General features: G+C 51.3%; 1 protein-coding gene across 1 annotated transcript; it reads left to right on the top strand.

Annotated features, from left to right (window-relative positions):
* Positions 1–853: 853 nt before the first annotated feature.
* GDF11 (growth differentiation factor 11) lies at positions 854–10,400 on the top strand. The gene is made up of 3 exons (XM_059185049.1): positions 854–1,448; positions 6,378–6,775; positions 7,299–10,400. Exons 1-3 carry the CDS (start codon positions 1,019–1,021, stop codon positions 7,677–7,679), a joined length of 1,209 nt encoding a protein of 402 aa, XP_059041032.1. The 5' UTR covers positions 854–1,018; the 3' UTR covers positions 7,680–10,400.
* Positions 10,401–13,346: the final 2,946 nt, after the last annotated feature.

The raw sequence follows: 13,346 nt of genomic DNA, 5'->3' as shown, positions 1-13,346 counted from the left end.
GCTCCTCTGGGCTCAAATTCCTCACATCCTCCCCTTCAGGCTCTCCATACTCCCACCAAGGCTAACCCTGTCACTGTGCTGTCTCTCCTCTCCTCAAAAGTCTGTCTTTTCATCTCTGCCTTCCCCTGATCCTCTGTGTCTGCCTCCTCAGGGGCTCCCTTGGCATCTCCCAAGCCTTCTCTTCTTGATTTCTCTCCCTCTTTTCCCAGGACTCTGGTCTTTGTCCCATCAGTTTCTCTGTCCCTGTTCCCATCTCTCTGCACTCCTGACCTCTTGTGATCAGGCTCTGTGGATCTCCATCCCTTCCTCCTGTCTAGCCATACCTCTCTTCTCCCTCTAGTCTCTCTCCCCTGTCTTTGTCCTCGATTCTCTTCCTGTAACTCTCCCACTAGCTTATACCAGTCTCTTTCCTTCTCTGTCTCTGTTTCTCTCCAGCTAAGTCTCTCCTCTGTCTTCTCCCGTCTGACTCTCTCTTATCCCCCCCTTTGTCTCTCTCTCCTCTTCCTCCTGCTTTACCTATTTCTGTGTCTCATCTGTCTCTTGCCCCTTTATCTCTCTGTCTCTCCTTGGGCTCTCTGACTCTTACTTTCTCTCTTATCTCTCCTTTCCTCTCCCTCGCCCGGATATCTCTCTCTTCATCTCTCCCTGGGCCCTCGCTCCCTCTCTCTCTCCCTCTCTCTCTCTCTTTTCCTCAGCTCTCTCCGGCTCCCTCTCTCGCCTCGGATGACAGCGCTGCCTCTTTTGTTGGCTCCGCAGCCAATCGCGGCCGCTGACGACACGGGGGCCGGGGCTATAAAGGGCCTGGCCCGGGCTCGGGCCCCCCCAGCCGCCCGCCCCGGCCGCCCGCCCGCCCCGCCCGCGCGCCCGCCGCCCCCGGCCCCCCCGGCCCCCCTCGGCCGGGCAGCCCCCAATCCCGCGCCGCCCGGACCCCCTCCTCCTCCCTCCCTTCTCCCTCCGCCCCCTCCCTGCGGGACTCCGGCGTCCCCGCCCCCCAGTCCTCCCTCCCCTCCCCTCCAGCATGGTGCTCGCGGCCCCGCTGCTGCTGGGCTTCCTGCTCCTCGCCCTGGAGCTGCGGCCCCGGGGGGAGGCGGCCGAGAGCCCCGCGGCGGCGGCGGCGGCGGCGGCGGGGGCCGGGGGGGAGCGCTCGAGCCGGCCGGCCCCGTCCGTGGCGCCCGAGCCCGACGGCTGCCCCGTATGCGTGTGGCGGCAGCACAGCCGCGAGCTGCGCCTGGAGAGCATCAAGTCGCAGATCCTGAGCAAACTGCGGCTCAAGGAGGCGCCCAACATCAGCCGCGAGGTGGTGAAGCAGCTGCTGCCCAAGGCGCCGCCGCTGCAGCAAATCCTGGACCTACACGACTTCCAGGGAGACGCGCTGCAGCCCGAAGACTTCCTGGAGGAGGACGAGTACCACGCCACCACCGAGACTGTCATTAGCATGGCCCAGGAGAGTAAGTGGGCGGCGGGCGCGAGCAGTGGGGTGCTGGCTCTGGGAAAGTGACCGCCTCCCGCTGCGAAGCGGGGCGCTCCCGGCTGTTCCAGCCCAGAAGCTTTTTCTGCGAAAACTTGACGGATTGGGGAGGGGGGGGGGCTGCTCCACAGAAGTTTTTCGAGCTTGGAGATGGGCCGCGGAGCTGTGTGCACACTCCGTTCCCCAAGGTGGGACGGCAAACAGTGAGAGGGTTCCGAGATACCGCCTCCCACCCGGGTGTTCAAAAAAGACCCGTGTTGCGGGAAGTCTGGGGAAGCTAGAGCTCAGTCGCAGCGGAGTGGAAGGGACAGCAACTCAGTCCTGAAAGGCCATGGAGGAGAGGCTGGAGCACAGAATCGGGACGCTTCGGGACCCCCACAGTCCCAGGCGGGCTGCAGAACTGTCTGCTACCGGTGCCCTTGGCATCATCAACTCTCCGCCCCTTCCACCTCTGGCTCCGCAACGCGCCCACCGGGCTGCAGAGAACTGAGTGCCCTTCTCCCTCTAGCAGGAACGAGGTCCCTCCCAGAGCCCAGTGTCTCTCCTGGCAGGCCAGCTGGCACCCACTTCACCAGAGCCCTTCTGACATCCGGTCTCCCAGGGCTGGTAAAGCTGTACTTTCTTGGTACTGACCGGGCTCAGAGAACTCAACTCCATTGCACTGGGGTTGAGGGCACCCGTTTGGCTACTCTAAGCGTATCATTCCTTTCCCTATTCACCCGCCCCTACTCAAAACTGGACTTGAGGAGAGAGAGGGAGACCTAGGAAGAAAAAGAAATAGATAAGGAGGGAGGGGGAACCCAGGCATTCAAGCTCCTGGCCAAACGGAAGATGAACATGTTAATAGACTTGAGCTGCTTTGAAATTTTATGGCCTGGAAAATCCAGGCCAACACCCCCCCCACCCCACCCCCAGCTCTCCCTAGGGTCAGATGACTCCCTTTTCCCCTCCCCCACTGAGGTCCCTTCACCCCTTCCCTGCTCCAACTCCAGGGAACCAGGCCCTCTCTTATTCCCTAGTGGTTTGGCAAAGTCGCTCCCCCCCCCCCCATAGTTCGGTTTTATGGCTCTGAACAGAAGAGGGGGGGACTGGTTTATTGGCACATGGGTCATAAAAAGCTGGGGGCTGAGGTGGACTCCTAGTGGCCCACTCCCATGGGAGAGGCACAGGAACCCAGGTGTGCATCTGTGAAGCTGAGTGCCTCATACTGCCACCCGTTTCTCTGCAGACCCTAACTCCACAATACTTGGCTAGGCTGATAAAGAAAAGAAAACCCCAAGGACTAGAAAACTTGCTGAGGGTTGTGGTGGTGGTGAAAGCCTGGGATCTGTCTAGTTTCCTCAGTCTCCCTTGTGTTCTTAAGGTTTCTGCTTTATAGAAGCTAGGGTCAGGCTAAGATTGACTGAGTGCGGGGGGTGGGGGGGGTGGGGGGGTGGGGATTCTATGAAACAGTTGTGGAGGAATTCTGAAGAAGAGTATGCTGGAAGAAGATGAAGGGTACAGAGGAAAAACACACTCTGGTCTGTGTGGTTTGGTGTGTATGTGGAGTTTCAGAATGGGTGATGGACTTAGGGACTTCCCCTTGTATCTTCTATCCTTCGCATCCCTTAACCAAGTGGCTTGAGCCCAGAGTTAGCCCTCAGAATGGGGATGCAGGGAGTGAGCACACTCCACGTGCATGGATTGGACATTGCAGGTTAGGTGGCGGGGGGGGGGGGGGGGGGACCAGGAAGGACACCAGTAGGTGGGGTTCTACCCCAACTTCCGCCCTCATTCTACTTCAGGACTTGGATAACTAGGGAACTGGGTCTCCAGCCAGGTATTGTACGTCCCCTTTAAGAGCCAAGCTGAGCTCTTTTGAGAGGGAGGGGGAGCGGAGGGGAAGGGAGGGAGAGAGGGGAAAAGGAAAAAGAGACTTTTATAGTCTAATCCCCAGGGACCCGCTTTAATAAGAGACTTGTGCTCTGCTAATCGGGGGAGGTGTTTGTCAGCAGAGATGGCCTCCGCTCCCCTCCCCCTTCCTCCCCTCCCCCAGCACTCAGCCCTGGACCCCAGCCCCCACCTCTCCTAGGCTGCAGTGCCTGCCCTAGTTCCCTCCACCCTCTCAGGCTCTCCCACCCCAGCCTTCATCCTGGGAACCCAGCCCCCTTGCCCTTCTGGGAGCCAAGCCCAGCCCCTCAGTTTCTCTCTCCTTTCCTACGCCAAGAGGCCCCTGCCCTCAGCCCAACCTCCTGCCCCTAGGCCTTCCAGCCTGGGTAAGGAGAGTATGTGGGGGGGGGGGGGACGCCATAGAGGAGGAGGTGGTGAGCTGCGAGGGGGTTGGGCTTTTGCTGAAAATAGTGCAATGACCTCTCTCCAGACCAGCACCGCCTACTAAACCTGACCTGCTGCCTGCCACCAACCCGATCAATCCAACACAGATGTGGCTCCTTCCCCTCCCCTTGGGAGCTGGGCCTATATGTGTGTGTTGGGGACTCTCTCAAGCTTCTCGTTTCCCTCTGTGGCACTACCTGCTACTTCTTTGTTCCTCTCTCTGTATCTTTCTATCCTTTCTCTTTACCCCACAAGGTTTAGCTACCTTCCTCCTTTCACTTTTTATCCCTGGTCTACTCCTTTCACATTGCCCCTTCTCTCCCAATATTCAACTCCCAAGCTTATTTCTTTCGCCCCACCATGACCTTTCTCTCTCCCTTCCTTCTCTCTTCCAGTTCTCTTGACTATCTCTTCCAACCTGCCTTCATCACTAACAGTCTCTTCTCTATTCTTACCTCTCTCACCACCTCCAGTCTCTCTCCTGTCTCTTCCCCTTTCCCTTTCATTCTCCATCCATCTTGGCCTCTTGTAGTACCAACTGTCCGCACATTCCCTGGAGAGAAGTGCATGCTGAGTCCCTGGGGTAGGGGTGGGGGAAAGAAACCAAAGACTTCGAGGGATGGGGCCCTAGTGCCCAGTCCTCTAGGTCAGCTTAGGTAGGGGAGTATGCTCAGAGCTTACAAAACTAACAATAATCCAGCATTTATTGAGAAGCTACTACTATTTTCATTCTTTATTTAATGCTCAGCACTCCTATAAAACAAGAATTATCATCTGTATCACTGAGACTGTTGGGTGGAAAAGGTCAGATACATGTTAAAGAGAAGTCGAGCAGTGACTGAACCCACTTTGTAGTCTAAGAACAGTATTTAGATGCCAGGAAGAACTTTTAGGCATTTGCCTGTATAATTTAAGATTTGGAGGTAAGGGAGTTCATTCAGCATGCATTTTCTAAACACTGCTTGGTAACATGGGAGTCACTAAAGCTATATAATGGTGAGTAAAACAGAGAGTATCGACAAGTGTCTACCCTCGTGGAGATTAGTAGCTAATAATGAAGACAGGTGGGAAAATAAGACAACCCTATGAAATTAGGCACAATAGCCCCATCTCACCAGCAGTTTCCCTGCCCCAGCTACTCTCCTAATTCTCCTAATCTCTGAATCTCTACTCCCCGAATCCTCCCTCATTGTGCCAGCATTGCAGCTCCAGCAGGTGGATAACTGGGAGGACTACCAGTGCCCTGGAACCTCAGAGAAGAACCAAGGGAAAGGAAGCTACCAGAGGAAATGTGTGTCTCATTCCTGAATATATGAAGATCATTGAGCACTTGCCTCCTCATCTCACTTGGAGGATCCTCCTTCTCCTGGGGTGGGGGAGTGCTGATGGGAGACAACAGATGCTAAGTCCTCCATGATTACACAGAACTCAAGACCTGGAGTGATACATAAGGGCTGGACTTCCTAATCATACTTACATAGCTCTGGAAGCTCATTCCTGACTTGTTCTCTCAGTCTATTTAGAGTGAGAATGGATATTCCTGTCCAGTGGAAACATGATTTAGGGCATTTCCAACTGACTTAAGAGATTAGAAAGGGAAACCCAGAGGACCTGAAATGGAAGCAGTGGCAGATGCTGAGAATCAGCCTTTTGACCCAAGAAGGGTCAATTTCTGGTCTAGAGCAAGATGTAATGGGCCAAAATGTAAAGTTGGGATGTTAAACCTTTGTAAAGACTTACTGGCATTGGACTGAGAAACCAAAGGAAGCTCAGGGGAGAAAAGAAGACATTGCAGTTGATCTGATGTGTTGAATATTATTTCTGAAGCTTTGGGGATGGGTGTAAACAACATGGAGGTAGTTTTTCCCTTCCTTAAAAACTGAGGCAGTAATGGTGATAAGGAGGAGGAAACAGCTGAGGAAACTTGTTCTCAGGATTAAAGGGACTGGGGAGTCAGATATACAAGAGTCAGCACTTGAGTTGATCCATTCTTCTGAGTGTATTGTTTCTGGCAGGAATGGTTTAAGAAGCCTAGATCTGGATTCTGGCTTACCTCATGAAATACATTTAGCCCCTGCTCCCTATCTGGACCCCGTTTACCCACTCTTGAGACATCTGGTTGGGGTTGGGGGTTGTACCAAGGCTTCACCTGGCCACCACACAAAACAGGGCAGAAATGGGGCAAGGCGACCTGAGAAGAGCAGGTGTGATGAGGTTTGGCTTCTATGAAGAGCATCAAAGTTCTGAAAAATTTGAAGCCCTACATGCTGGGGGAATGGAAGGCTGCAGGTGGGAGGGGATATCCCTAATAACTGTCTGTGCAGGTTATCTATAGACCGGGGCCTATGTATTAGGACAAATGGACTAAGGAATGGATGCAGATCAGAAAGCCCTGATAGAAACATCATCCTATAGGGAAAGAGAGGAGGCGCTGTTCTGAGTACCAGTGACACAGTAGTCAACAAGACAACACGAGAAAAGGGTAAAGAACTGGAAAACTCAGGCTGAGTCATTCAAGTTGCCAGTGCCACCCAGGGCTGCTGACGCCCTTCACAAACACCCTTTGCTGATGCTGTGCCCCCTTCTCTCTTATCAGCGGACCCTGCGGTGCAGACAGATGGCAGCCCCCTCTGCTGCCATTTCCACTTCAGCCCCAAGGTGATGTTCACAAAGGTACTGAAGGCCCAGCTGTGGGTGTATCTACGGCCGGTGCCCCGTCCAGCCACAGTCTACCTGCAGATCTTGCGACTGAAACCCCTAACTGGGGAAGGGACTGCAGGGGGAGGGGGCGGAGGACGGCGTCACATCCGAATCCGCTCACTCAAGATTGAGCTGCACTCACGCTCAGGCCACTGGCAGAGCATCGACTTCAAGCAAGTGCTACACAGCTGGTTCCGACAGCCACAGAGCAACTGGGGCATCGAGATCAACGCCTTTGATCCCAGTGGCACAGACCTGGCTGTTACCTCCCTGGGGCCAGGAGCTGAGGGGCTGGTGAGCAGGGAGCCTGAGATGGTGCCAGATATGTATAACCTGGCCCTGAGGAGGTGGGATGTTGGAAAAGGTAGACCAGGAATGAGAAGGGGCTGGGCACCAGCGCTAGTTCTCAGGGGCCAGGAGCTGATTCTAGAGGAGCAGTTTTGGGGGTGTGGATAGGGTGGGGAGTGGCAGCTATCACTTTTCAGATACAAGCCAGGCAACAGGTGGAAACTGGATTTGGGGTCGTGTTAATGGGAGATCCAAGAAAACACAAAAATGATCTGTTGATGAAGCCTGGGGCCAAGGGGGCGATCAGGGTGAGGTTGCCAGGAGAAAATTAGGGGTGAGTTGAAGGAGACATAGCTAGCTTGTGAGAAAAGTGAGTAGAAGATAGGGCTGGAAATAGGAGCAGGGGAAAAGCTGAGAAGGCGACTGTCTCTGTTCTGATGCCCCTGTTAGGGGGCAGATGAGAAAGGAAAGGGAGTAGGTGCTCTTCAAGTCTCTTATCACAGCTCTTTCTCCTCTCCCTCATCCCCAGCATCCTTTCATGGAGCTTCGGGTCCTAGAGAACACAAAACGGTCCCGGCGGAACCTGGGCCTGGACTGCGATGAGCACTCGAGTGAGTCCCGCTGCTGCCGATATCCCCTCACAGTGGACTTTGAGGCTTTTGGCTGGGACTGGATCATCGCGCCTAAACGATACAAGGCCAACTACTGCTCCGGCCAGTGCGAGTACATGTTCATGCAAAAGTATCCGCACACCCACTTGGTGCAACAGGCTAATCCAAGAGGCTCTGCTGGGCCCTGCTGTACTCCCACCAAGATGTCCCCAATCAACATGCTCTACTTCAATGACAAGCAGCAGATTATCTACGGCAAGATCCCTGGCATGGTGGTGGATCGCTGTGGCTGCTCCTAAGGTGGGGGACAGAGGATGCCTCCCCCATAGACCCTACCCCTAGACCCCCGGCCCTGACCCCCCAACCCCCAGACCCTAGAGCTCCCTCCACCTCTTTCCATGAACATCACACCTTGTTCCCTGCCCAAGCAGTGTGCAATACAACAGAGGGAGGCAGGTGGGGACTGACGGGTGAGGGGTTTGGGGAACAGGGGAAAGAGGGGGCATGGTCAGGTGGGGAGTGTTTGAGGTTTGCAGGTGAGAAGGTTTGGCAAGAAGACAGAGAGACGTAGAGACAGAGGTAGAGCAGAGGGATAGAGACAGAGGAACAAAAAGCAGCAATGAGAAGGCAAAGGGAGAGAGAGGCAGAAGAGACAGAGATCAGGCAGAGGTAAACGATGAGAAAGAGGCTGAAATGGAGTAATAAGAGAAAGCCCCACACCCAGCCTCCTTTTTTCCACTGGCAAAGTGAGGGGCTTGGTATAGTTTGGGGAGATCCCCTGACTACCATTCTTATTAGGAGGAAATAAAAAATCCATTCTTAGCTTCTTCCCTTTCTCCCTCCAACAGTGGCCAGGGAAGGGAGGTGAGGGCAGGGGCAAAAGTAAGGATTTGGGAATTTTATTTATTTATTTATTGTGACTTTTCATTTTTTGGTATTTGGCTTTACTGAAATAGAAGGGCCCCTGCCCACTGTGCCCCATTTCTCCCTTATTCCCCAAAGCCCCTCAATACCCACCTACTTAAGCACTTGTATAAAGCCTCCAGGGTTGGGAATGGGAGCAGAGGGCAAGAGGGCTAATACATGAAATTTTCCAACCCATAATTACCCAACTTGACCTTCCTGAGCCAAATGGGTTGAACTGAATTCCAGCAGTCACAGAAACAGTATGAGGTTAGGGTTTAGGAGCTGGGGGTGGGAGGAAGGGGAGGGGAGAGCCCTCAACATCCAGGATCTATGAGCCACCAAACTTACCCTCAGATCCACCCTCATAGTCCTGAGTTATTTAGCCAGAGGGTGTGGCCCACATATGCCCAAATTCCCCCCAGCCAAGAGAGACCAAAGAGCCTGTGGAATATCCCTACTCCCAGCCTCTATCTTCAGGTCAATAACGAGTATAGAGATCCCCGAGTCCCAGGTCTGAGAAGGGTTAGGAGGGGTCAAGAAAGGAGTAGTAAGGAGATTAAAGGTTACAGGGCATTTGAATCTAAATCACTGCTCTGGGCTAGGGAAACAGAGCCAGCAGACCAAGATGGAAGGGATTCCAGAGGGGGGACATTTTAGTTCCCCCAACCCCAAAGCTCAGGGTGGAAGGGGGGAGAACAAGGGAGCAGAGTGTCTATAATTATTTTTGTCTTTTATTTTTGGAATCTAGCAGTACCTGGCAGCAGGGAGGGAACAATACAGTGGGGAAGGGGAAAGCATCTCACAAGGCCAGTTAGAGCAGAGGACTGGAAGGATGGAGACTCTCTGGTTTGGAAGGCTAGGAAGCAGGCAGGGACTGGTCGCCACTCCCAGTCACTAGCTAGGCCTATTCATTCCTCCCACAATCCTGACCCACCATCCTCTGGACTCACTGTGCCTCAGTTTCTTCCCCTCGATGGAATGAGAAATAGCAGCACCCGCCACAGCCAAGAGATGAATTCTGAGCACTTACCACGGGCACTTTATGGACATAAAATACCTCTCGCTGTGGGACAGATAACCAGGGCACCAGAGCAGTGGTGAAGAGATGTGAGGCTTAGAAGAGTCACAGGCTTCAGAGTACAAGTTCCCCTCTGCCTCCCAGATGGACAGTGCCTGAAGCCAAGGAGTTGAGATATCTCCTGATCCACACCCTACCCATACCTCACCACCAGACCTCTTGGCTCTGGGCAAGAGCCTAGAGGATGTCAAGAGAGGAGGTCCGGAACCTTCAGCAAAACTGCCACTCTTAAGTAGAGCCCGCAGTTATGGGTCTGATGCAAACAGTACTAAAGCCTGACCTGGAGAGCTGACCTGGAAGGCTTGTTCTTCCCAAGAGTATGACTCTCCTGTCTGGCCCAGATGGTGGAAGGGGCAAAGGTATGTGACCACCCTTGGGAAGGTGATGTTGGTGAGCTTTAGTATCTTATTCCCATTCCCATTGTGAAAAACTAAGATGAGGTATTTTGGTACAGGAATGGGCAGGGGCTATTAAGCATTTCAACTTGCCTCCCATGTAACAGCTAATGCTAGCCCCCAGCCCCTCCTCTCTGGCCCTGTTCTTCCATCCCTCCTTCTACCCCAACCTTGGAGAACAAGATACACCTGACCATCAACACCATTCACATTCCCTTGGTTGAAGGAGAGGAACAGAGAACAGAAGATGCCTCCTCCAAGATCAAATGCTCATGTCTCTTGATCTTGGCACAGGGTGGGGGTTGGACAATAGACATCAGGTGACTTCTCTCTACAAATTCTAGAGAGCTGGAGCATTAGACTTGGGGGACACCTACAATATCCCCCTTTAACACCACCAAATAAAGACCTTTGTTGGGGTGGGAGAGGGTCTTTTTCTTCTGAACATAAATTATGAGTCAAAGTCTCATTCCATTGTCCTCCTCACCCCCAAGAGGCATGGGGTAATGAGGCTTGGGTGCACAGTCCAGCAACCTACTGGGAACTAGCAACCCCTCTCCCACTTTATGACGTGTGTGGACCTGGCCAGTGCCCCTCTGATCATTAGTAGTGTAATTTTTATTTACTTTGTGTATTTGTTACACCATGTGTGTGATTGCCTTTGTTTGTTAAGGGTGACTGAGGAGTATGGGGGTCACAGGGGCATTGGAATGCCGGGAAAGGACTTCTTCACTGAGATCAAGGCTTCCTGGAGGGAACCATTGCAAAAAGGCCATCAGGCAGTTTTCAAGTTATGTGACAGAGGGCAAAGATGGCCATAGGGTGCTCTGAGTTTTGGGATGGTCACATGACACAATCCAGCACTTGAACCTGAAAAAAATAAATAAATAAAAGCAGTCAAAGAGTTTAGAATTCAGTGATGAACTCTTCTCCCTAACCAAGCGCCACATTTATACCTTGGAGACCAGGAATAAATGAGGATCCAAGAGGGGATGAAACCCTGTTCAAAGAATAAGAACACGGGGGTCTGGAGCAAGAAAAAAGGGATGAGGGTGGGAACATACAGTCCAAGGGAGCAAGGGCAGACAATGGGAAAGGGAGGGGACCTAGAATAACTCTTCTCAGGAAAACTTGATCCAAAACAGTCTCAAAGATTACCAAAACCCTCTTCCAGCCTCCACATAACACAATCTAAAAGTTCTCTTAAGATGATCCAGCTAATATCAGTCCCATTCTCCCGGAGTTCTCTTAACTAAGTTTCACCAAAATCCACAAACCAAACCAACATAGCCATTCAAATTGTAAATGTACCAACATGGTTAAGCATCTCAAATGGTCTTTGATTTCTCCATAAAAATGTCTTCTGTGTAAAGCAAAAGAATCTTGCCTAACTCACATTTGGGAGGGGGGTGAGGAAAGCTTGTCACATTCACCTGATCCACAATGGGGGGCCAGGGCCACTGTGGGATCAGTGTGCCACCATATTTTCCCTGCCCTGTCAGTTCTGTCAGTAGACTGACCCCACCACAGGCCAACTACAAGAGTGAGGTTGAGAGATGATCAAAGTGCTACATACGGTATCTTCCCAAGGAATTGTTTTATCCACACCTACTCCTAGCTTTTGGCTTGAGCTAAAAATAGGTTTTCTCCCTCACTGCTCATTGTTTCCTATGTTGAAAGGACACCCAGAAGAGATTGCCAGATGACTTTTATCCCTAAACAACCTCCAACTCAATGCACAAGTAGCTAGCTATCCTATACTGTTCCTTGGCCTCTTTTCTGAGTTACAGAGCCCCAAGCTAAGAACCAGCAGGCAGTAACATTTACAACTTCTCATCTGTAGTAAGGCAGAAGCCAAGAAGTCAATGCCCCAGGCCACAAGGTCAGCTTTCCTGTGAGGTGGGGGTAAAGAAGCAACTGAGGATTTCACCTCTTTACACTCTCAGAAGCCCTAAATTCACCTATACATGCAGTACCCCCCTCCCCCATGTTCAAATGAGTCCACTCAGCTCCCTCTCTACCCTCTAGCTGGAACCTACTCAGGGAAAAGAATTATTTCCCCTGTAAATCACCTAAAAAAATTAAGAGCTTACTGAATGATTACTATGAAAACTATAGTAAGCAAACTGTGCTGAGTATATAACCTATTATCAGTCCTAATAGCAGCCTTCACAATAGGGGCACTTGCTATTGGTACAGTATGGAGAGAGTCATGGAATGAGGTGCCCAGTCTCAGAGCCAGCAGAGCTAGTACTGGAGAACAAATTACACCTAAATACTATATAATATTCCACTCTAATCTACTCTATTAATAGTAATCTGAGAAGTCAAAAACTAAAGGCAGGGAGAGCAAGGGACAAGAAAAATAAAGAGAAAGCTGGGATCTACTTTGGGCACAAAGGGTCTGCAAAGGTATAAAATCTGCCATTATTTTTCAATTCCTTTGAAAGGAAAAACAAGAATGTGGACATGGAACACGAAGGAGAGGTTAGAGTTTAGTGGATTTCAATAATCAGAGGGAACAACATTGTCAGAGGCCCACATGAAGAAAATAGAGAAAAAGCTATTCTCCCTTATTTACAGAAATTCCCTCCTTCCCCCTCATCTGTTTCTCATGTCAGACATGGCAATGGAACTCAACCCCAAGAAGTCCTGCTCTTATTCACATCTTCCTTCCTATAGCTCTCACCCTTGTAGAAGCTTCTAGAGTTGTAATTCATAAGTTCCCAGGAGTTGGGGTGGAGGGAAGGGGCAGTTTAGAATGATGGTTCAGAAAAAGAGAAAGATCCCATGGTTCTTTTTTTTTTTTTTAAAGATTTTATTTATTTTACAGAGAGAAATCACAAGTAGATGGAGAGGCAGGCAGAGAGAGAGAGAGGGAAGCAGGCTCCCTGCTGAGCAGAGAGCCTGATGTGGGGCTCGATCCCAGGACCCTGAGATCATGACCTGAGCCGAAGGCAGCGGCTTAACACACTGAGCCACCCAGGCGCCCCAGATCCAGATCTCCAGATCTTCTTAAGAGAACCATAAAAAGGTGCAGATTTACCACTGAGGAAACTAGTTCCCTCCACATCTTTTATAGACTCCCTCATTAAGAACTCCCAGGTATGCAGAGAATGTCACAGCTTCAGAATAAGGAAAAGACTAGAGTCAGCTAACTGCATATGAATCTTCGATCACCCATACCAGGCTACTGGGGGATAGGAAGGGTACTTGGAACCTGGATAAAGAAGCCTGGACTTCCTATTTTAAGATTGAATTAGTAAAAAGACATAGGCATCCTGAACTTTCATACTCAGAAATGACTACCATGAGACAGGAAGAGGAGGATATGGTGATTAGGCTTGGAGGGGAGAGACTTCTGACTGACAGAAAAACAGCTGCTAGAATAGGATGAAAAAAGTTATTTAAAAATCCACAGAAACTGAGAAAAAACACAGTATCAAAGATCTGGGGAAGTGAGCTGAGTGGGGAAAAGAATGATTAAGCCTCAGAAAGAGAATCCTGGGGGAAGGCTGAATACCTTTCTGGAAGGTTTCAGAAGATAGAGACAAAGTACAGAAAATTTCTGAAGAATCCAGTGCTCT

The sequence above is a fragment of the Mustela lutreola genome, chromosome 8 (assembly GCF_030435805.1).
Source record: "Mustela lutreola isolate mMusLut2 chromosome 8, mMusLut2.pri, whole genome shotgun sequence".
Classification (NCBI taxonomy): Eukaryota; Metazoa; Chordata; class Mammalia; order Carnivora; family Mustelidae; genus Mustela; species Mustela lutreola.
Note: the sequence above shows the minus strand (reverse complement) of the source record. Positions and strands in the feature narration are given on the sequence as shown.

Excerpts from the sequence above, each read along its gene's own strand:
- GDF11 (XM_059185049.1), top strand. The coding sequence starts at position 1,019 with ATGGTGCTCGCGGCCCCGCTGCTGCTGGGCTTCCTGCTCCTCGCCCTG. Across the intron at positions 1,449-6,377 it reads CATTAGCATGGCCCAGGAGA|CGGACCCTGCGGTGCAGACA; the intron begins GTAAGTGGGCGG and ends CTCTCTTATCAG. Across the intron at positions 6,776-7,298 it reads GGCCAGGAGCTGAGGGGCTG|CATCCTTTCATGGAGCTTCG; the intron begins GTGAGCAGGGAG and ends CCTCATCCCCAG.